The following is a 24848-nucleotide window of genomic DNA, read 5'->3' on the forward strand; positions in this document are numbered from 1 at the left end:
ACTGCAAACTGACCCACACCCACAACTACCCTCAGTACAGGGACCAGCTGCATAGGAGGACAGTGCTCCCAACCTCCCAAGACTAATGTTTACCCCTTGGATCAGTGCCTTCCAAACCCTTTTAGCAACAACCAGGAAGAAAGGTAGGAGGAAAGAGCTGAGAGCAAGAGTGCACGAGTGGAGGTAGGATTCCAAGGTTGCCATTGCTGCCTTATAAAACACTTTGGGAAGACTTTCCAGAAACACCAAAATGGGTCAGACATTCATTCATTTGCTTTTTATGGAGCCAGTTACCTAAAGTGATTCAGGAAATTGAAGTTGTACACACAAAGAAATGCAAAGCAATTCCTGCAGCATGTTGAGGATAAATTCTTACAATGAAACTCAATGTTCTCATACACAGATTTCTGTTCTCCCAGAGAGCACTCAGCAGGAGCCCTACACACTCCTAGTCCCACTTGTTAAATACTTCAACTCCCTCCAGATTGAATACAATCATGGGGAGCAGAAATGCAAACAAGCTTCCGAGGGTGCCAAAAGAAAACTGGCCTTCAGATGTTAAGCTTTCCATGAACAAGCCTTGTTTTGATCCACCAATTGCACTAGTCACCCTGAGGCTTCCAGCACAGCAGCTGTTTCAACACAAACCCAGTATGTGGGGAAGAGACAGGTTACACCCAATTCCACAGGCAAGTCAGAAACAGCTTCAGAGTGACACAAACACAGACAGGCTCCTGAAAAGTCCTTTATTCAATTTAGAAACAAAGAAATAATGACTAAAACAAAACCAAAATACTGCTAATTCCCAGCTGCAAACATGGAATAAAGCCACTGTTTACGGAAGCTCTTTGATAAGCATCCTGCGTTTTAGATTGATTCTAGCTTTGAGCTGCCTGCTTTCAGGAACAACAGCAGCTGTTTGAGATGAAGAGGAGGTCCCTGACCAGAGACGCCCACTCACCTGGGTAGCCAGAATAATCCCAGAGCAAAGCCCGCTATAGAGGGGGTTTTGGGCACCAAGGAGCCACAAACAAGAACTTCCAAGCACAGATTGCATGTGGGACATTTCCCTGCAGATAACACAGCTAGAGTAACATGCCCAGGGTCCACCTAGCCCCCTTCCTCAGTGAGGAGGGTGGTTTTGGTGGTCAGCAGCAACCAGATCCAGGCCCCAGGGAAAGTTCCAAACTTTGCTATTAGATGGCCAGATAGCAAAAAGGGACCTTTCACAACAAGCTCTCACAGAGCTTAATGCCACACGTTCAAGATCAATTATCCAAATCAGACAGGAGGAACACAGGTCTACATCGCCCACATTCCAGTCTAGAATTCTACTCAACGATCCTCTGCCCAGCCACATGCTGGAGCTGCACTCCAGCAATCCCCCCTCACCCTGCCAGACCTTGGTCATATATCCCAGGAGAGAAAACCACAATTGCAGATTTCCCTCCCAGAGATGGTGACTCTCACTGGGGTACAGGGCTCACGCCACCCAGAAGGGCTGACTCTCACTGCAATTTTAACTAGTGTGAGACAGAGCCCTTAACATTCTACAAACAAACAGGATGACCAGTCACTCAAAACAAAATAAAGAATCAGTTTAGGCAGATCCCACAATACAGTTTAGAAATTCCTCTGGAAGTGAGTTATGATGGAAATATTCATGTCTTCATTCTTCAGCTCCCAGGTCAGCAGTTTTCTTTTTTTGCTAGGCCTGTTTTCAGGTTGCACAAGAATCCCCCTCTTCTGAGATGCTGAACTAGAACCAGGAGCAAAGACAAAAACAAACCCAAAACTGAGCTTGAGCGTTATTTCACCCTCTGGCCCGGGCTGTCCCAGTCCTGCTTGTCACCACACTCAGAGGAAGTTATTGTGACTTATGGCTCAGAGTCACTAATGTCAGGAGAGTCTCAATTCAAGGGCACTTGGTTCAAACCAAAAAAAAAGCCATCCTTTTAAAACTTTTATCTCAAAAAGTTTCCATCATTAACACATCGACTTCAACAGAAGTGACAGAATGAAAGCACAGCATCATTGTGGGAGGGATTCTGCAATAAGATCAGCATGTGCAGTCTCAGTGTTATGTTGCTGAAGCAGCCCTTAAACCTGGGTTTACAGAAACAAGTAGAACCAGCCCCAGCAGATCAGTAGGTGGCCAGTGGCAGGAAAGCTTCAGGCTGCAGGTGTCTGCACTTCACTAAGACTGGGGCAGGGGTGCCCAGCTTGTCCTAGACAGAGAGGATGTCCATCATCTGCCACCAGTAATTCAGCAACCCCCCCACCCCCCCAAAATTTGAAACCAGGGCTTGGCAAGAGGTCACAACTTTACTCAGGGGCAGAGTTACATGACTGCAGCAGGAGACAGCAAACAATTCATAGCGTGGTATTATCATCAATACAGACAGGATTGGGGTGGAAAGCTTCTGGGATGGGGATTTGACAGTGGCTAGAGTGGACACTCCTCACCCGGAGGCAGAATTGAGGGGAAGAAAGGGCCAGACTATCAGGTAAAAAGTATGTATCAGAGGCAAATCTTTATCAGCAAGTTACATGGAGCGAGGCAGCGCCCCCTCCCCAATAAACACTTCACCATTGGCTTCAAAAACAAACAGACAGCATCGGAAACGAGAATACAAACCAGCCCCACCCTCTCAGTCCTCCCCCTCCCCAACAAAAAGTAACTAATCCCCTTCTCTTTCCCCCTCCCAGCCAGGAAACAGTTTATTCTGGAAGAGCAGTGTTGACGTGACACACCCCAAATATATTGATGGGGAGAAGGGGAAGGACAGATACGGTAACATAGGCCTGGTCTCAGGCCCAGTGCAAGGGCAGCTGTCAGCCCCTAGAAGGGAGGGGGAGGGGGGAGTGGGGTGGGGAAGAGGATGGGGGGGGGGGGTCAGCTGGTCACCCCCTCCTGCCCGATGATGGTCATGATTCTTCATTTCCTGAGTCATCGTCATCATCATAGTAATCACCGTCACCATCTTCTTCATCATCCATATCATCATCGTACAGGTCATCATACAGCAAGTCCGAACTATTGTCATGTGGCGGCGCTTTCGTCTTGACACAATATTCCGCCAGGGTGGTCGGTACCTTCACACCATCTTTATCTGCTTCTGCCTTGGTGGCTAAAACCTGTTTTCTGAGAAAGACAGAAAAAGAAGAAAAAAATGGTTTCCAAATTCAGTGAAGGTCCAGATTCAAAGCTTCAACAGAATTTACCAGCAAAGCCACTTAGAGGCCATTTGGCCCCCACAGGCTTCCTCTCGCCCCTTTCTGTCTCATCCCATCAGTATATCCTTCCAATTGTCTTTTCCCCATGTCAAACCCTTCAAATTAAATCAGCACTTTTCACCTCAGCCAAAGCCTGTGGGAGCGAGTCCCATATTCTCCCATTTGCTACGTGAACAAGTTTCTCCTGAATTACACTTCTGGCCCTTCCTGCAGAAGTAGAAACAAACGTGGTTACTGGCAAGGATCAATGCCAAAAGCTCCACCTGTCAATCATCATCCAGAGCAAGCACTCTGGAATCTGCTCAGCCTCCCTGTGGGGGTCAGTCTGGTGTCATTGCCAGAAGTCTACATTGACTGTGGAAAAGGGACAGGACAGGCTGGGGTAGAGTCACAGGGGCACCATCAAGACAAATTCACAGTTACCCCTTCTGTTGTCCTGGGTGAACAGAAAACATCTAGTAGCACAATTCCAAAGAACGACAGAGGCTGGCTCCCTGGTATCCTGAGCAATATTTATTCCTCAGTTAATAAAAGAAAAATCCACTGGATGGTTCTGATTCATAAGTTTAGATGTGGCACATCTAAAATCAGAAAAACTTCATTTGGTGCATAGAATCTGCACTAGTCAAAGCTCACCTAATTGTGTCACATTTTCCAACACTTAGTCCATTGCCCTATGCACTTGTCTTGTTCTTAAATCAAGGGTCAGCGAGGTCTACATACGTTGGTTGGCAAATTCATTTGTGGTTGGTTCCAGTCACACACAAACACAACCGGGTGAGCAGAGGACTGCAATACATGACAGGACAGAGGAGGGCAATAATGCCAAAACAAGATGACAAAGAAAGATCAAAAGGAAACCAAAACAAAGTGATTTCCATCCCCACCACAGCTGCAGGCAGGGATGGAATCAACATTGTTTTTTTTGGGGGAGGGGGGGGCGCACGGTATGGTGGCAACAGGGGAAAAAAGATTAAATTAGCTCACTAGTCAAATAATAGACAAAAAACATGAGAAAAAGGAGTCTAGAGAAGCTAATAACAATCTAAAGCACGCTGCAGATTCAACCAGATAATTAGGAAGAGGTTTTCCTTAATGGATTCTGAAATTATAAATTGGCAAAATTCCAGGAAACTATGTACTGGATGTGAGGTACAAACCTGTCATTCCAATTGACACTCTCAAATTAGACTTTCAGTTTGAGAAACAATTCACAAGACCAGCTTCCCAACAAAATTTGTGAAGGTAAACCCTGGATGGACTTCAGTCACATTTCCCAGGAACACAAATTTCTAAAACTGTCAGTGAAAGAACAACAAGTGATGCAGTATTTAAAGATGTCCTGTTAGAATGATACTTATTTGATACCAATTGACACCATTGGATTTGGATGGTTCTGAAAAGGATCATTTAAAGCAGATAGACTCACCTTGAAACATACAAAGAGCAGATGTTTAGAACTGTTCCCCAAAACAGCAGTGGATGCTATGTCAGCTGTTAGTTTTAAATCTTGATAGATTTTTGAAAAGCAAACATATTATGGAAGATGGGGCAAGGTCAGAAAAACGGATATGTGGAGTTTGGCCGCAAAATTAGCCATTAGCTCACTGAATGGCAGAACAGGCTTGAAGGACTGAATGGCCTCATCCCATTCTTAGGTATCAAGAAGTGATATTGTTATTGGATCTCACTGGGCACTGCTTGAATTGGGCAAGTTTCCCCAAAACTGACCAAAAACTCAGATCCATCTTAAAAAAAATGCAGCAGTGCCAGTGATATAGAAATGAGAGCGCAGAGCCACATTGGAAAGTACCAGGGTGGTGGTCTGGAATTGGCAGAATATATCTAGGGGCTGAACAACTTTCTCCTTTTCTTGTCAAATCACAGTCACAAGGGAAGGAATTACACAGGCCTGCAACATGACAAATCAGCCCCCTCTGAGATTATTGTGACCATGAATATTGAACAAATGTTTTTAAACTGCAGTGTATTTTCCAAATGGTAGACATTGCTGCCACTATGAGCTTGCAACAGAAATGAATGAGGTTGTTGACTCATTCACTGAGCTGGCTTTTCTTATATGAAGAACAAGCCAGCTCAGCAAGCAAGTCAACATCATCCACAACCCAAGTTACAGATCTTTGCCAAAACTTTCGAAAGAATGTTTGTGGAGGTGGGATTTTGTCCAAAATCAAAAAGCTGCTTTGTGTCCTGGATGGTGTCAAACTACTTGAGCAATGTTGGAGCTGCACCCATCCAGGCCAGTGGGCAGTATTCCATCACACTCCTTACTTGTGCCTGGTAGATGGCTTTGGGGAGTCAGGAAGCAAGTTACGCACTGAAGGATTCCAAATCTAAGCTGCTCTTGTTGGCACAGTATGGATATGGCTGGCCTGGTTCAGCTTCTGATCAATGGTAAACCACAAGACGAGAAGAGAGAGAGAGTGTTAGCAACATTAACACCATTGAATATGAAGAGGTGATGGCTAGATTCTGCTGTTGGAGATGGCCATTAATTGGCAATTTTTGGTGCAAGTCTTACTTGGAATTTACCAGACCAAGTCTGCAAATTGTCTACATCTTGCTGCACTTGAGCATGGACTGCTTCAGTCTCAGGAGTTGTCAATGGTGGTGAACATTGCACAGTGAACATCCCCACTTCTGACCTTATGGAGGGAAGATTGATGAGACAGCTGAAGATGGTTGGGCCTGGGACAACGCTGCCGAAATCCTGGAGCTGAAACAACTGACATCCAACAATCTCAACCATCTTACTAGTGTGTTTGGTATGTTCCAATCAACAGAGCATTTCCCCCCTGATTCCCAGCAACTCCAGTTTCCAAGGAGCTCTTTGCCACATTTAGTCACATGAAGCATTGATGTCAAGGACAGTCACTCAGTGCACTTCCAAAGTTCAGCTCTTTTGTCCATTTTTGGACAAAGGCTGGAATGGCGTCAGACTGTTGGGAGCACTCTAGTGATGCTTAGGGATAGAAATCTGTCATCCTTACCTGGTCTGGACTACAAGGTCCCAGACCTATAGCAATGCAACTGATTCTTAAAATGCTTTCTGAAATGTCAGTCGGACCATCATCTTCATAAGCAACTCAAACAATTCCCTTGCAAAGCCCATCTCCATGCCCTGAACAAATAAAACACATTTTTCTGCTGCATTGGAGTTATTTATCATGGTACCAGCCTACACGAGTTTAGCAAAGTTGGCCATACAAACTCTTTCTTCACCCAAGCCATTAATAATGGCATGAACAGCTATGATCTCAGTTCAGGTTCCCAGGAGACACCAGTCACACCCTGACAGACTGCAGTACAGTCTAGCTCCTGTCCTTGTACCAATCTCCCACCTCCAGGCAACAATTCATCCTCAAGCACCACCTTCTGTCTTCTTCCAGTGAGGTCTTTCATTGTAGCAATTTATAGCAATGATAGCCCACTCAGCTGCTGCAGCCAAGACCCTGACTCTGATTTGGTCCATGCACAAGAGTGAAGTGTTTTGGCCAAATCCTGCCCCTTCATTCAGAAACTCCACATCTCATGAAAGAGTGTTCCAGGTCATCACACAAACCACAAGTGCCTGCTACAGCATCAAGTCTTAGCCACAGCACAGAAACTCAAGATCAGTCCACATTGATCAGATTTTAAACAGCCTTACACTCACCTAATAATCTCTGCATACTCTCGATCCTTTCCTTTACTATCCCGCCACTTCCGAAACATCACTGAAGCATCCACATTAGCAGGAGAAAATGTGTTTGGCTCATTCAACAGTGAGATGACACTGAGGAGAATTGTCCTGTCATGAATCAGGAAAGTTTTAAAAATCAGAGCAATTTAAAGCAGCAACAGAAAGCACTGGCTCAGTTTGTAGCAGATTGCTGTGGAAGCAATTGTATTGACTTGTGGCACTTGTACCTGACATTCTGGGTGGGATTCCATCTCTCAGAGGGGAGCTCTCCACTCTGTGGGTCATCAACTGGCGGATGCAGAATTGAAATACACACGTCTCCATTCTGCAGGAGAGACAGAAGGATTTCCTCAGCATTTACATCCCACAGGATAAAGCTCAAAGCTCTGACACTGGGACCAAGGCAGCAGCCCTCACCCACTGCCCCAACCCCAAGGGAGGGCACAAGCACTGCTCAACCCCTCAAACTCAGCCTTCCCTCCCAGACGCTACCCTTACCTCATAGATATTGGGATGCCACATCTTGGTGAGGAAGCGGAATGTGGGTGGAGAGTATGGGTAATCCATAGGAAACGTCAACTGTGCCTGGGAGAGGAAACAAATGGCAGCTTTTAGACAAGCTGGGGGCGAGGAACACCATCAAATGTCAACCTTGATAATACCACCCCAGCTTTTACCCTCCCGCCACAGAGACACACCAATCCCAGCACAGCTCTCCAGACCAAGGACAGAAGCCGTGTAATCCCAGGGTGCTCCCCAATCACCATGGTAGCTGAAGTTATTCCCTCACTACATTCCTCAGAAAACAGGGCAGAATTCCAGAGTCAGAGTCATACAGCACAGAATCAGGCCCCTTGATCCAGTCCATACCAGCCAAGTTTCCCAAAATAGATAGTCCCACTTTCTGCATTTGACCCATATCCCTCCAAACCTTTCCTATTCACATACCTGTCCAAATGTCAAAACTGTACCTTTGGCAGTTCATTCCATATATCAACCATCTTGTGAGAATCTGCCCCTCTGGTCCCTTTTAAATCTTAATCACTTTAAAATAATGCCCTCTAGTTTTAAAACACCCCACTACATTCACCTTATCTATGGCCCTTTTATATTTTATAAAGCTGTATAAGGTCACTCCTCAAACACCTAGGCTCCAGTGAAAACAGTCCCAGATTACAAGGAAAGACTGGATAAAGAATATTCCCCAGTCCCAACAGCATCCTTGTACATCTTTCCTGAATGCTCTCCAAATTTAATAATCCTCCTACAACAGGTGCCTTAGACCAAAAAAAGGTCTAGCTACTGAACCAAACATGATAGCTGAGCTACATTTACGCCACTTATCCAGACATGTTTTGACACTTCTGGACAAGTTGGAACTTGAATCTAGGTACCAGATGGTACGGACAATCCCAATACACCAGAACGTGTTGGATGGAGGCAAGCTTTCTGTAGCAATTTCACTACACTCACTCATTGTCAAATTCTGCAAGACATGAAGCACAAACTTTGCAGTGTCTCAACAGGCTTTAACCTCAATTACCCCAGCCTACAAATTCATGCACAGGCCAAAGCCAAAGGGAACCTGGTTAAAAGTAGGAGGTGGGAGCCGAGTGTAAAATACCTTGAAACAAAGAACACTCCACAGATTCTTCCTGCCACATGCAAATCAAAGAACAGCAAGGAGTACACAAACCAGGAGAGAAAAATCAGCTAACACGTGGCCAAGTAGTCATATTCCAAGGAGGCTGCAGCTGCTGCTCAGCAACATCTATGCCATGCCAAAGTCAGACCAGACACTGAGCCAAGTTTCACCAAATTATTTGTTCAATACATAACATGCACCAGGCTCAGCCCCACAGAATTCATGGTTACTGAATTCCCTGACGCTGTTATTAAAGAGCAGCTGAACAGAAACAGCAGAAATGAAACCAGCAGGGGCACAAGTAAACAGTCCAAACATGATTTTTTTAAAAACACATTTAAAAAGGTACCCACAACCATTCGCTGCAAACAGCTGCTGAGAAATAACTGAAGAGGAATTCTCAGCTGTCCACAAGGGGACTCCAGAACTCCCCTCTCCACAAGGATCAAACAAACACCAGGCCAGTGTTTCAGGAATATATTGACGATCTCAATGCCCCGCATTGTCCACCGCATAGGGACCGCCACATAAGAAGGACTGCTTTTCTGATGAGTTGTTCAACAAAGGCTGATCTGTTGCTTTTGGCTGTAAAAAATCCTATGGATCCTATTTTGCAAAGCAAGTGAGTTCTCCCTAGTGTCCTAGAGCCAATATTCATCCTCAAACCAATTTAAGGACAGAACACCAGGCCACGTTAGTCTGGGATTTTCCCCCAAGGAAAAATTAGATGCCCCATACCTGTCCGCACCAAAAGAGTAAATTCACACTCAGTTGTGGGCTTGATACTGGATACCAAGCAAAGCAATTTGTATTCACGTAGCACCTTTAACACATCAAGGTTACAAAACAAAATTTGACATGAGCCACAACGTTAAAGCAGGTAGCCAGAAATTTGGTCAAAGAGGAGGATGCCAGAGAGAGCCGGTCAGTTTTAAGGAGCATTTCAAAGGGGGTTATTGGGAACTCCAGAATTTCACCCTGAACAGCTGGTGATGGTAGAGAGTTGGAAATCTGTAGCAAAGAGAACTAGAAGAGGCACAAACTATAGAGGAGAATCTGAAGAAAGAGCCACATAAAGCAGAATCCTGGAAGTGAAGATAGAACAACCAATCAATAGGAAATTGCAGTCCAGAGCAGAAATTTTCCTTCATTTGTAGAAGAAACGAGTATCTGGAATTCAATGCCTGAAAGAATGATAGAAGCAGGAACCATCACTGCATTTAAAAAGCAGTTAGATGACCACTTGAAAGCCCATACCTCGTATGGTGTGGCACAAGTGCTGGCAAATGGATTAGAGTAGATAAAGTGCTTGATGACTGGAAGAGAGACAGTAGGCTGAAAGGCCTCACCATGCTATAAAACTTCACTGTGAGATCACCCTCATAAGGCCACATGACTATCGCTAGCGAGGAGACACATCCCACTAACCCCACACACTCTGGGCCCAGAGTTCCCAACTTCTGAACGACGTGAACACCAAACCCAAATCGCCGCATATCCTGCAATAAACCGGGCGGGAACGAGAACAAATACCTCACACAGCCCGGGGGAAGGGGGAGAATTACCCTCATACCCCAGGAACCATCTCCCCGCACCAAACTGCCGCTGCAAACACAGGGACGAGCACCTCACGGCCCCTCCCAGCAGTCCCCAAACAACTCGCCACCCTCCCCCTAGATCCTTCACCTTCACCACCCTGCTGGCCTGGCCCTGCTCCACCTGAAGCCTCAGCCTCACCTTGAAGTAGCCACCCTCGTAATGAGTGTTGGGCGGCCCGAAGATCGCCACCTCCCAGTTGTAGAGGTCGGACTCGTCGACCAGGGTGATGCGGAAACCCTCTACCGGCTCCTCCTGGAGGCTCTTTAGCTCCAGCATCAGCGCCTTCTGGGAGCTGCTGCTCTGCTGGTGAGCCATGGCCACCCGGGCCGGAGCCGGGCCCCCGGGCCGGGCTGGGACTGACTGTGGATCCGGTCCGGAGGTGCCCTCACTCTAGATCTGAGGCCTGTCCTGGGGGTATCTGCTGTAGGTCCGGGGCCTATCCGGGAAGGGGTGGTATCCGCTCTGAGTAGGGCCTGTCCGTGGGGGAAGGGAAGGGGGGATATCCGCTCTGGCTCCGGGGCCGCTCCAGGGGGTGGCCAGAGGCCGGAGACTCGGCTCCGAGTCACTGACCCCGCGCTCTGGATACAATCGTCCCCGTCACCGGCTCCGGCCAATCGCGGCGCCCCCACAAAGTAGCAAATCACAATGTGTCCAATCAGGACCCGTGCCACTCCCAACCAATCAGCGCCCGGAACAACAAGTGCCACCAATCATGGACCAGAGTGCAAACTCCACCAATCGGAGAGCGGCCGTAATGTGCACTATCACGTGACAGTTCAGAGCTGGGCATTTCGGGAGATGTAGTTCCATCCACCGGCCATTGGGCCGTCACCAAAGGTGGTGGGGGGTGAATGGTAACATCCATGGATCTGACTTATTGGAACTTCCAAAAGGCTTTAGTTAGAGATACTTCACTAAATTTGCAATCACCAGCAAATATTTGGCCTGCTTAGGAGTTTACCTGAGCAACAGAATACAGAGTTTACATAGTGTGGAGCTGGATGAACAAAGCAGGCCAGGCAGCATCAGAGGAGCAAGAAAGTTGACATTTCGGGTTGGAACCCTTCTTCAGAAATGGGGAGATTTCTGAGAGATTAGTTCTTATGCAGGCACTGGAATTGGATGGATGAGACAAATCTTGTCAAAAGACAAAGTCTGGTGCACGCTTCCTGAAGGCACACAGCATTTGCCACAAAGTAGATGATCTTAAGGCACAGAGATAAATAGATACACGGTGACAGGAGTAGGAACTGAATTGATGTTTAAGAAGCACACACAATAAAGAGGAAAAGGCATTGCTGTCAGATCGAACAGAATGGATGGAATCAGTACATTAGTCAGGGTGGATCTCAGACCAGTAGGCCTACATATGGAATCTGTTTGGAGAGAGTTAAGACACATCAAGGGGCAGCAGATGTTGAAGTAGTTCATTGGCCACCAAATAATAGTGGTAGTATGGGGCATGGTATTAATCAGAAGATCAGGGAAGCATTTATCAAAGGCAACATAGTAATCATTAGTTATTTTAATTTACACATTGACTGAGTAACCAATTTAGCACAAAAACTGTGGGGACATGTTTCTGGATTCTTTTAAGAATGTTTTTCTACAGCAGCATGTTGGGGGAGCCAACTAGATTACAGGCTATTTTATTCCTGACTTTATGTAATGACAAAGGACTAATTCATTATCTTTTTGGTAAAGAACTTTTAAGCATCAATGACAATATATATCTTGAATGATGTTAAATTTAAAAAGGAAAATTATAAATGCTTGAAAAAATGGCTGAAGTGAATTGGGAAAATACGCAAAAAGCATGACTGCACATAAGTAATGGAGAGTTAACAAAGAACTATTACATGACTTACAGCACATCTACATTCTTTCAAGATGCAAATATTAAAAAGCAAGGGTCAACTCTGGCTAACAAAGAAGTTGGGGGTTTTCTAAGATTAAACCAAAAGGCTGATAACTTGGCCAGAAATGGCAGTAGTGCTGAGGATTGGGTGGTTACAACTGAGGAGGACAGGAAACTGATAAGGAAAGGGAGAATAGAAAATGAATGCAATCTGGCAAAAAAAACTGTAAAAGTTTCTGCTGGTATGTAAAAAGGAAACAATTGGCTAAAACAAATGGGAGTCCATTAAAGGGAGACTCAAGAGAACTTATAATGGATGTGAGTTTGCTCGCTGAGCTGGAAGGTTAGTTTTCAGACGTTTCGTCACCATTCTAGGTAACCTCATCAGTGAGCCTCCGACGAAGCGCTGGTGTTATGTCCCGCTTTCTACTTATAGATTCTATTGTATATTTCTATATATTTCTAAATAGAAAGCGGGACATAACACCAGCGCTTCGTCGGAGGCTCACTGATGAGGTTACCTAGAATGGTGACGAAACGTCTGAAAACTAACCTTCCAGCTCAGCGAGCAAACTCACATCCAGAACCTCAACCTGAGCTACAAACCTTCTCAAAACTCGCTAGAACTTATAATGTGGAACAAATAAATGACAGAAACTCTAAATTATTACATTGTCTATGTTCACCGAGGAAAATTCAAGAAAACTCCCAGGAGTAAAGATCCTGGTAATTAGGTAGAATGAAGAGTTGAAGGAAATTGGTATTACTGACGAGAATGTACTTGGGAAATGTAATGAAGCTGATAAGTTAATAAACACTCTGGGATAATGGCCATCGGTCCCTGAGTATTAAGGAGGTAGTTATAGAGATAGCAGACACATTGATGAATATTTTCAAAATTCTTTAGATTCTGGAATGATTCTTGTGGGTTGAAAGGTAGCAAATGTCACCCTCCCCCCCCCCCCCCCCACCCCCATTCACAAAGGAGCCAAGAAAGAAAACAAGGAAAAGACCTGACAACCTTACATTAAGCAGTAGGGACAATATTAGAATTTATTATAAAGGATCGGATAAATAGATACCTGGAATAAATAGATACAAAATTCTGATTGGGCAGTTTCCTGTCCTCCTTATTTGCAAATAGGAAATCATGTTTTACAAACTAATTGGAGTTTTTTTTTGAAGATGTTATATACAAAATTGACAGAGTCAATGGACAGTGTGCTCAAGAATATCAGAAGGCTTTTGATAAAATCCCCTACAGGCAGCTGGTTAGAACGTTAAAGCACATGGTCAACAGAAAACAGTAGGAATAAGTTAGTCATCCTCATATTTGTAGAGTTTGACTTGTAAGGTACCACAAGGACCAGTATTTGGGCCTTAGCTGTTCACAATATATATCAAAGATTTGGACATGGGGATTAAAACAATATCTACAGATTTGCAAGTGATACAAAGCTTAGTGTGAGTATGTAATGAGGAAGATGTAAAACAGCTTCATGAGGACTTAAGATAACAAAGTGTGGAGCTGGATGAACACAGCAGGCCAAGCAGCGTACCTAATTACCAGGGTTGAGAGATAGCAAGAACTGCCGATGCTGGAGTCAGAGTCAATACAGTGTGGAGCTGGAGGAACACAGCAGGCCAGGCAGCATCAGAGGAGCAGGAAAGTTGACATTTCAGGTTTACATCCTTCATCAGGACTGATGCTGCCTGACCTGATGTGTTCCTCCAGCTCCACACTGTATTAGTCCTAGGGTTAAGTTTATCTTTAGAAACCAATTAAGGGAAATGGAATTTTGGCCTTTATTGCTAAGAGGTTAAACTTTAGGGAAGACTTGTTACGACTGTACAAAGTGTTTTTGAGGCTTTACCTGGAACATTGTGTACAGTTTTGACCCCTGTGATGAAGGAGATGCCACAGCCAGAACAACTAAAAAGATGAAGCCTTTATTCACTGGAGTTTAGAAAAGAATAAGAGATGATGTCATTGATATATGAAAGATTTTGAGGGGTCTTGACAGGGTAGATGTTGAGAAGACATTCCCACTAGAGGGAATCTCAATTTAGAGGACATAGTTACAAAATTAGGGTACACACATGTAAAACTGAGATACAAAGAAATTTCTTTGCCTCGATTGTAGTGGATGTCTAGAATTGTCTATCACAGAGAGTAGTGGAGGCTAGATCATTGGGATTTAAGGCAGCGGTAGATTTTTGAAAGGATTTGAGGACTATGAGTATCTGGCATGAAAGAGGAGTTGAGGCCTTGAGCAGATCAAAAATGGTGCTATAGAATAACGAGACAATCTGAAGGGCCTACTCCTGCTCCTACTTCTTATGTTTTTATGTTGACCAAGAGATTAAAACGTTTTGGCAATTTGGTGGAGACCCAATGGGTTCGCTTTTAAAAAGTCACTTTTAAAGAAAAATGTAAAACAGTTCATGAAAAGCAGTAAAATCAATCAGACCAGGAGTGTTTGACTTAAAAGTCTGAAAGCTATTTAAAAGTTGAAAAAGCCTAATATCTTAGTTTTATGAGTTTTAATGTATGAAGAAATGTAGAAACTCGGAATTGGACCAGGCCATTCAGCCCTTCAAACCTGGAGATCATCCAAATCAGTCCCCTGTTCCCACTTTCCTCAAACCTTTGACCCCTTTAACCCTGAGAACTAAATGGATCTCCTACTTGAAAACCGAATATTTTGGCCCCAATCACTTTGTGGTTGAGAATTCCACCCTGCAGGTGAAGAAATTTCTCCTCATTCTCAGTTTGAACTGGTCTACCCTGTATCATTAGACTGTGACTCCCTGGTTCTGGACTCCACAGTCATTGGAAACATCTTTCCTTGTTTACCCTGTCTAGTCCTATTAGAATTTGATACGTTTCTATGTGATTTCCTCTCATTTTCCTAAACTCCAGTGAATATAATTCTAATGAGCCAGTTTCTCTTCATTAGACTTCAAATGTAACAATGGGGAAAATCAGCCACAACAAACTGAAAGATGATTACAGAGAGTTAATTTCTCTGGATTTGAATCTCTGTAAAGTGATGGTATTGGGGAATAGATGAAACTTTGTTTTGCATTCTGTTTTAAGATTTTCCAAATTGTGTTTAATATTTAGAAAATGGATTTCTTTTTGTTTTCATCTTTTGTGTAATAATAAACTTTGTTCAAGAAACTGCAGCCTCACATGACTGTTTCAGTGAATCACTACCATGTTAACTAAAAAGAAATGATCATCTATCAGGTGAGATTTCAGTCTAGGATCTGACATGTCCAGTATTACCATCAGCTGAGATCATTACATTAAGGTAACTGGAGCAACTTATAAATGGGAATCTAATATTACACTCCAGAGGGGATTTTGGGCAATGGAGTGAGGGGTATTCATACAAGGAATAACAGATACAGGGAGTGAATTACAAACTGGAATCTAAAGAAGGGGTTCAGAGATATAGAAATGAGGGTCCATATAGATAATAACAGACACCCAATAGTATGTTAAAGACTGCAATTTACTTGAGGGGTTCAGGGTATTTATATGTGGAATAACATACCTGGGATTAAGTTACAGACCAGAAACTATTCAAGGGTTTGTGTCACTTGTCTGCTTGCCCCTATTTATCCTACCTATTGTATACTCTACCTTAGTTACTGGGAGAGATTCTAACCCCAATGGGAATTTGAGTACAAGTGCCCTCATTCTGCTGCTCCCATTTCCCCTGTGTTTCTAAAACTTACTGATCCCCACATTTTCAAAACAACCACAAGGTTTTTATGCTAATGTTAGTTTGTATTGTCCTGCCCTGCAATGATTTAATGTAACACGACATCACACCGACATTATGACTGAAGCAAGTGATGGTCAGTCACACTCAGCTAATCTCACCTTATTCACATTAAGTCATCAATGAACTTATGATGGATCACAGCATGTCAGCTGGATGGATAGAGGAAGCATAGGATGGCTATATGGGATTTGATATCAATATTGTTCCCTGACTGGAGAATATTTGTTGCCAATATATTCTTGGCTTGGTGGGAGTGGGCTGGAGATAGGATCCTGGCTTCACTAGGATTGGATTTGGATGATACAGACAGTCTTTACAAATATGATTTACATTCATTTGCTCAACCGCTCCCTGAGCAGGTCATGGAATCAACTGCTCTTCCAATGCATCCGCCAAGTCGCAGAGCTTCTTGGGGAGGGGAAACCATACAAGAGAGTACACAAGGCACCGAAAACCTTCAGCAATCATTCAGGAAAGGAACGCCAAAAACAGAAATCCCAAGGGCATCAGTAGCAATGCTGGATAACAGCAGACTAGATTCCAGAGTACAACAACGCTCCAGGGTACAACAGTTGCGCGACGAGGGACAACACCGGAGATCCATGAGGCGGTCAGGGAAGGAACGAATACAACGCTGGTTTGATGAGATGCTGGATAGACAGAAATAAATCAAATCCACAGTTAAAATTGACCATAGAGTCTGCAACTCCACTAACGTGTTCAGAAAGAGTCAACAAACGTTAAATGCAAATCTTCAGCAATGCAGGTCACTGTAGCCTCATGTAACTTATATTTTTATATATATAAATATATATAATATGCATAATGTTTGAAACAAAAATGGACCCTCATTTCTGTGCTCCTTCTCCAGGATACCAGAATAGTCACCATACCAACAGCAGCTGCTGACATATCTGTGTTGTGATGTCAGGACCATGCCACTGTACATCCTAAATAAATTGTCTGCATAATAGTTTTGTGTTGTGGATTAAGAAAATGCCCTGAATTCTTTCAATCAATTGGAGGAAATGCTACATAGACTTAACAGAAATTCCTGTATACCAGGGTTAAACTACAAAAGCTTCCACAAGGAACAGAAGATTAATTTTAAAATTTTTGATAGTAAATGAATATCAAGATAAGGTTGATACAGAGAAACAGCTTCTGGTACGTGGGGAGAGTATGATGACGGACAGAGCCTAAATATTGAAGGCAGAATGTCCAGGAGTGAAATTAGGAAACACACAAAGGCTAATAGAATTTCAAGTGCATAGCTTAAGTTGCCACCCAGGTGGATAAGGTTGTTAAGAAAGCATATGGTGTTTTGGCTTTCATTAACAGGGGGATCGAGTTTAAGAGCCGCGAGGTTATGCTGCAGCTCTACAAAACCCTGGTGAGACCACTCTTGGAATATTGTGTCCAGTTCTGGTCGCCCTATTATAGGAAAGATGTGGAGGCTTTGGAGAGGGTGCAGAGGAGGTTTACCAGGATGATGCTGCCTGGACTGGAGGGCTCGTCTTACGAGGAGAGGTTGACTGAGCTCGGACTTTTCTCTCTGGAGAGAAGGAGGAAGAGAGGTGACCTGATCGAGGCGTACAAGGTAATGAGAGGCATGGATAGAGTCGATAGCCAGAAACTTTTCCCCAGAGCAGGATTGACTGCCACGAGGGGTCATAGTTTTAAGCTGTTAGGAGGAAGGTATAGAGGAGACGTCAGAGGGAAGTTCTTCACCCAGAGAGTTGTGAGCGCATGGAATAGTTTACCAGTGGTAGTCGTGGAAGCGGAGTCATTAGTGACATTTAAGCGACTGCTGGACATGCACATGGACAGCAGTGAATTGAGGGGAATGTAGGTTAGGTTATTTTATTTTTGGATTAGGACTATTCCACGGCACAACATCGTGGGCCGAAGGGCCTGTACTGTGCTGTACTTTTCTATGCTCTATGTTCTAATTTTCAAGCTGTTTGCTGGAAACAGCAAATGAACTTTGATCCACTGTTAACCTTTAATCTCAGTTTAATATATTTTTACAAGTTAAAAATGTTAAAGGGATTTGGTGAAGATTTGAAGTTTGGTTACAGATCAACAATGACCTCAGAATGACCAAATAGGCCTGAGGGGCTGAATGGCCACATCCTTTCGTAATTTAAACACAAACAATTCTTCTGGTGGAAGATTGACATGACAGGCTGTTTCATGGGTGAACTTTTATTATCAATATTCTGTGGTGAAGCAGTTTACGCACAATACAGTGGCACAGACTGAAATAATCTAATATCACCGCATTTCAACACCAACACTACGTACACACAAAAAATGGATATCCAGTGACTGAGGATAGAAAATTAAGCTGAATGATTACAACAACAGCAACTGGATTGAGTTATGTTTAATTTGACTGTTTAGTACAGCACAGAGTGCTATATCTAATTATGTGAAAGCCAATATTATTACAAAACAGAAATGAATCAGGTGTCAACAATGAATAAATACTCAATGAATACTGAGAAGCAGCAGCTCACTATGTCGTATAGACTCAGTTTCAAATGTTGACACTGTCCTGCAAGAATCCCAATAGCACAAGTAAGGACTGTCTCCCCAAGATGAGAAAGAGGAAAACAAAATCAGTCAATCTTCCCACTGCCTGTTGAAGCCTTGTGCTGAGGGAGTTGGTGAAAACAATCCCTACTTTTGGATGTGTTGTCTCAAATATATGGCTCAAATTGTCAAGACAAGAAGTGTGAAGTCTGGGACAAGGATACACTGCTGCATTGGCATTAAGACCCAGACTTTCCCTGGCTAGTGGGAGGTGGGAGGGGTAACAGACTAAGCAGCAGAGACAATGCAGAACCCAAAACATTCTTCATGTATCAGAAACACAATGCAAAAGAGATCAACGATTCAATGGGCACATTGGCTGGGCGGGGTTTTGAGGGAGCTTGCCTCAGTGCAGTCTGCATCACCGACAATGCATTGTTTAAGTAGATAACAGTACAACAAATCACCCAATGAGGAGGAACTCCAGGGACCATGTCAGGTTGCATCTGTGTTCAGTACATTTACTGCCTGTTTATGTACAGTGATAGTCAACTGATGGGTTTTACTTTCTCAATGAAGAGAGGAGCAGTGAGCAGGACAAACTCTTCCTTGCTTATTGGTGTGATCAATTCTTTTTTCCGTAGCCTCACTGCTCTGTCCATGGCCATCCCGAGCCGATCTGGAGCCAACTTGGAGCCGGCATCCAGGTAGCCAACAGAACTGGAAGAGTCTCCGATGCTCACTGCATCTTTCAAAGCTTCGAGCAGAACGTGACACACAGTCTGATCAGCTTCATCAGAGTCAGCCACCACATCGAACAATCTGCCAGAAATCTTCACAAACTCCATGAAGATCAGGCAGGTCAACACCCCATGTCTGAAGACACCAAAAGGAACAGCTTCGTGATCCCAACACTGCAGCTTGTGGATCAGGGAGCAGGATGAGAGCTGGGCTCCTGCACAGATCTGTCTCAAGAGCTCAGTGTAGGTTCTACCCTTAAGGCCAGCTTTCTTCTTCTTACCAATGGGGGAGCTGAGGATCTGGAAGGCTGAAGCCAGATTTCTGCTGAAGGCTGGTCGGCTGTAGTGACAGAGCAACAGCTGCCTCAAGGCTCTCGAGACCAGCTCCTACAGACAGAGAGTAAAGGACGTTTATAGTGTCATCGAGTTTTACAGAGTGGAAAGAAGCCCAATGGCCCTTCATGTCCATGCTGGTCATCAAGCACCAGTTTACTCTAATCCCATTTTCCAGCAATTAGCCATATTCTATGGTAATTCAAGTAATCATCAAAATATTTCTTAACGTTAATATGCTCTAGCCTCTGCTGCACTGTCAAGCAATGTGTTCAAGAAATCCACCACCATCTCAGTCAAATTTTCTCCCTTAAATTCCCTCTAAAGTTCTAGACATTTAATTTAAATCTATGCCCCCTGGTCCCTCGACCAAGCCTCCATGCTCTTGTATTTATGGCTCAGCTCTTAAAAACAAGTATTCATTTCCCTTCTTAACCACCTTATCCACCTGTCCTGTTGCCCTTAATAAACTGTGTGCTCTGCACAGTTACCAACAGCCTGCCGATCCTCCTTACTTCCGAGGTTCTCTCATTCGGTATATACTCCGTTGCCTTGTTAGTCCTCCCAAAATGTGTCACCTCATAATTTTCAGGTCTAATTCTATTTGTAATTGTTCAGTAGCCCAACTATATCATCCTGTAGTCTTGAACTTTTCTTCTTGCTATTTACCACACCATCAATTTTCATGACATCTGCAAATTTACTGATCAAACCTCCTACATTGGCTATCAACATACACTACAAAAAAGCAAGAGACCCAGCACTGAACTCTAAATAAAAAATAGAAGAACAGCAGATGATGTAAATCAGGAACAAAAACAGAAGCTGTTGGAAAAGTTCAGCAGGTCTGGCAGCATCCATGAAGAGAAATCGGTGTTAATGTTTCAGGTCAGGTTCTGAGGAAGGGTCACCTGACCCAAAATGTTAACTCTGATTTCTCTTCACAGATGCCACCAGACCTGCTGAGCTTTTCCAGCAATTTGTTTCAGTTGGACCATAACCCAGTGTCACGTGACTTCTGACCTTTTCCACACCAGTCCAACACTGGCACTTCCACATCACCGATGTCAGACTTGATGGCATGCAGTTTCCTGGTTTATCTGTACCACCCTTCTTGAATAATACTCCCATATTATTTGTCCTCAGGCACTTCTCCAATGGCCAGATAAAGTTTGAATATTAATACCACAACTCCTGCAATCTCCTCCCTCGTCCTTGCATGTGATATGGGGGGTGCAGAATGGTAGTTCAGCAGTTCACCCTCACAGCATGAAGGACTAATTTCAATTCCACCTTTGGGCAACTGTCTGCATGCAGTTTGCACATTCTCCCCATGTCTGCGTGGGTTTCCTCCCACAGTCCAGGAATGTGTAGGTTAAGTGGATTACCCATGCTAAATTTCCCATAGTCATCAAGGATGTGCAGGTTAGGTGGGTTAGTCATGGGAAATGCAGGGTTATGGGGGTACAGCAGTGGAACTGGTCTGGGGACCCTCTTTGGCAGATTGGCACAGACTCAATGAGCCAAATGACCTGGTTCTACACTGTAGGAATTCTTATCCAGACCTAGGATATGTCTACTTTCAAATGTGCTGAAATTGTGAAAATCTCCTCCCTCCCGATGCTAACTTGGTCAAGTTTGCCATCGTTCCTCTCTCTGATTTTTTTATACCTTCACTGTCTTTCTCTACTGTGAGTACAGATGCAAAGTACTCATCTAAAACATCAACTGTGTCAGAGCCTCCGAGAATCAGCGTAATGAGAGCAATGGGCTCAGCCCATCGATGATAACACCACGCCATTGAGCCAAGAACGGAGGCTCCCAGGTTCATGGTCACGGAACCTGCACGACACAGAAAACGGCCTTTTATCCATCATCCCAAACATTCCCAACACTTCTCCCCACAGTCTTGTTTGTCGTGGCATCGTTAAGTGTACACCTAAATACTTCTTCAGCGTGACGCGGTTTCTATCTGTCACCGTCACCGGCGGAGTCCCCGCCACCTTCTCGGTGAAAAATATTTTCCTGGCGTTTCCTCGAACTCTGCTGCTCCTTCCCTTGAGGAGATTACCTGCTCACTGAGTCCTGTCAAGGGGAAAAGCCTACGCTCTCAGTGCTTTCTACACCTCAGACCTTGCTCGCCCGCCTCCTCCGCGCTAATGAAAACAACCCCCGGGCGGTGAAGGCCCCGGGTCCTGGGGCTCGGCTGCTCCCGCCGCCCGGTACCTGCTGCTGTTTCGGGGCGGCCTTCTCGGTCGCTCCCTCTGAGGCCGCCGCCAGGTTCTCGAAGTATTCGCTCAGGAAACAGACGGGATCCTCGGGCCTGTTCTCCAGGACCTTGAGCAGCGCCTCTCGGAGCGTGGGTGTGAGAGCGGCCGGGATCGGAGGCCCCGTCAGCGGAGCCGATCGACCGGAAGCCGCGGCCGCCGCCATCTTAGTCCCAAGTTCGCCGGGAAAGGCGGCGCACGAGAAACTAGGAGCGAAACTTTCGTTCCGGATCGTTGGTTCTTCGGGCTGTGGTTCCGGTCTTCACAACCTTCGATTAAAAAAATCCCAGTGAGAAAACAAACAAACTTATATTTAGATAGAACCTTTAACAATGTAACATGTTCCAAACTGTTTCTCAGGCGTGTTATCGAACAAAGTTGGAATCCAACTTTTGGCAGAGCTCTTTGAAAGACTACAAGAGGCAAAACTGGTCATAAATTTAGCAAGTATTGAATTCATGAAGGCAAAAGTGACATTCCTAGGATACAACATCAGACATGGAAGGATGACACCAACGAATGTGAAGACAAAGACCATTGAGGAATTTCTAAGACCATTGTCGAAGAAGGAAGTGCTACATTTTTTGGGACTGAGCAGATGCTTCAGGAAATTTGTACCAGCTTTAGTAACATGGTCGTATCACTGGTGGATTTGTTGAAGAAGAACACAAAATTTTGGTGGATAGAACAATGCTAGGACGTGTTTGAGAATTTAAAAGCAGTGTTAACCATCGCCCCAGTTTAAGCCACACCAAATTTCTTGAAACCCTTTAAAGTTGCCAGCGATGTAAGCAATGCAGGGGTTGGAGCTGTGTTGTTACAGGAGTATGATTGTGAAATTGAAAGGCAAATCAGTTATTTTTCAGAGAAACTCAATATCCACCAGAAAAGAATATTCAACCGTTGAAGAGGAGTTACTGAGTTTGGTGCTGCCTTACAACATTTTAATGTTTATGTTGTGAAAATTGTATCAGAGACTGTGTATACTGATCACAACCCTTTGATATTTTTGGAACAATATAAAGACATGAACACCAGACTATTTCATTGGAGCCTTATATTACAAGCTTTTAATCTATAGATTGTACATGTTGCAAGTCATGAAAATATTACAGTTGATGCATTAGTGCAGGTTTAAAAGAAACTGTATGTATAAGATAGAAATGGTAGTGTTCAATGTCATATATGTACATAGAATTAGTTTGAAATGAGTAACTTTAGAACATAGAACATAGAACAATACAGCGCAGAACAGGCCCTTCGGCCCTCGATGTTGTGCCGACCTGTGAACTAATCTAAGCCCATCCCCCTACACTATCCCATCATCATCCATATACTTATCCAAGGACTGTTTAAATGCCCCTAATGTGGCTGAGTTAACTACATTGGCAGGCAGGGCGTTCCACGTCCTTACCACGCTCTGAGTAAAAACCTGCCTCTGACATCTGTCTTAAATCTATTACCCCTCAATTTGTAGCTCTGCCCCCTTGTACAAGCTGATGTCATCTTCCTCGGAAAAAGACTCTCACTGTCCACCCTATCTAATCCTCTGATCATCTTGTATGTCTCTGTTAAATCCCCTCTTAGCCTCCTTCTCTCCAATGAGAACAGACCAAAGTCCCTCAGCCTTTCTTCATAGGGCCTGCGCTCCAGACCAGGCAACATCCTGGTAAAATCTCCTATGCACCTCTTCCAATGATTCCACATCCTTCCTGTAATAGGGCGACCAGAACTGCACGCAATATTCCAAGTGAGGCCGCACTAGCGTTTTGTACAGTTGCAGCATGACATCACGGCTCCGGAACTCAATCCCTCTACCAATAAAACCTAACACACCCTTTGCCTCAGAGGTAGGCCCAAAAGGTGAAAGGTCAGTGATGAAGTAAAGGAACAGGATGCCAGTGAGGGACCTAATCAATGTCGGCCTCAAAAGACCTGTAAATGGTACAGTACAGGACGTTCAGTCAATAAAGAACATTGCATTGATAAAAATGCAAGGCCATGACCTTCATTCATTCACGTGGGACTGAATGAACTGATTAACGGGAGGTGGGGACCTGTTTTCTGCTAATGTTGGGGCACGGGGTCCCAGACATGACTGGTGAGGGAGTGGTATCCTTTCCATCGATCTCCCAGGGCAGATCCTACACCAGTAGGCAAGACCCAGTGGGAAAAATATGGGCATCAGACCCTAGATTAATGCATTGTGGATTTAGTAATAATGGCGTTAAAATTTAGAACAAAAGTGAAGCCATCTTTTAATAATGATGGTCCATTTGTTTTTTTATTAAGAGGGAAGGTGTTGTGATGTTGGGTAGAGTACTTGTGAATTGGAAGGCAAGATGTTAGAATTTGTAAATAAGTTGGGTGGAAGAGTGCATGGTCCCTTTAAGAGGTGATGTGCTTTTGTAAGCTTGGAGATAAAGAAATCAGATCACAGACAATTCTAAAATTGAAACATGCTTTTCAATTGGCTGTGTGGTTGACAACCTAGGCTTGTTTTGATATTAAGGCAACCAACTTGAATATCAGCCAATTAATTTAAACCAGGTACTTTGAGACCAAAAACCAATTGAATTTAAATCTGATGATGTTGGCAACCTTGGACCAATCCTATTGTAAGAAAATTGACAAGTCATCAAGTTTATATAAGAAGAGGAGTTTTTTTCCTTGAAAATCAGTGTGAGAGTGAATTGCCATCAGAAGAGTGAAATCTGTCTCTCACAGAAATCTTTAAACTCTTTGATTAAGCAATATGTAAAAGGTATCACAGCATACTCAACTAAAATTCCTGACACAAGGATTTGATGAAGAAAGAATTCCTGACTGAAGAATAGCGGAAAAGGCATGGAACATTCCAGAAGATGCAACCTGGCTGTAGCTTTGAGTGTCTAAGTTTTACTTTATTCTTGTCTTATGACTTTGGTTTATATAAGTGGCATTTATATTTATTGGAACAGCTTACCATTAGAATTTTGTTTTATTCAGGAATAGTTAGTAGTTAGGGGGACTTGTTCGGTTTGTTATTAATGTTAATTTTGATCACTGTTGGAGTTAGATAATAAATTGTTGCTTGTGTACTGTAGAGTGACTGTCAGGAGTTGCGATGGTGTAGTACTCCCTCAACGCTG

The 24848-nt window shown here is 44.0% G+C and overlaps 3 protein-coding genes across 3 annotated transcripts in view; all 3 read right to left on the reverse strand.

Annotated features, from left to right (window-relative positions):
• Window positions 1–732: 732 nt before the first annotated feature.
• Window positions 733–10814, reverse strand: LOC125465945 (ubiquitin-conjugating enzyme E2 R2-like). Its single transcript, XM_048559974.2, has 5 exons — window positions 10323–10814; window positions 7439–7525; window positions 7168–7265; window positions 6914–7048; window positions 733–3145 (listed from the first exon to the last, which is right to left on the reverse strand). Exons 1-5 carry the CDS (start codon window positions 10497–10499, stop codon window positions 2929–2931), a joined length of 714 nt encoding a protein of 237 aa, XP_048415931.1. The 5' UTR covers window positions 10500–10814; the 3' UTR covers window positions 733–2928.
• Window positions 10815–18213: 7399 nt separating this feature from the next.
• tpgs1 (tubulin polyglutamylase complex subunit 1) lies at window positions 18214–21925 on the reverse strand. Its single transcript, XM_048559632.2, has 2 exons — window positions 21677–21925; window positions 18214–19504 (listed from the first exon to the last, which is right to left on the reverse strand). The coding sequence occupies exons 1-2, from the start codon at window positions 21881–21883 to the stop codon at window positions 18926–18928; spliced, it is 786 nt and encodes a 261-aa protein (XP_048415589.2). The 5' UTR covers window positions 21884–21925; the 3' UTR covers window positions 18214–18925.
• The window catches only part of shc2 (SHC (Src homology 2 domain containing) transforming protein 2), a 38648-nt gene continuing 35686 nt past the window's right edge, over window positions 21887–24848 (reverse strand). The window contains exon 13 of the mRNA XM_048559630.2: window positions 21887–21986. The gene's annotated coding sequence lies outside the window, so the exon portion shown is untranslated. The remainder of the gene's footprint in view (window positions 21987–24848) is intronic.

This window comes from Stegostoma tigrinum, chromosome 30 (genome assembly GCF_030684315.1).
Source record: "Stegostoma tigrinum isolate sSteTig4 chromosome 30, sSteTig4.hap1, whole genome shotgun sequence".
Lineage (NCBI taxonomy): Eukaryota > Metazoa > Chordata > Chondrichthyes > Orectolobiformes > Stegostomatidae > Stegostoma > Stegostoma tigrinum.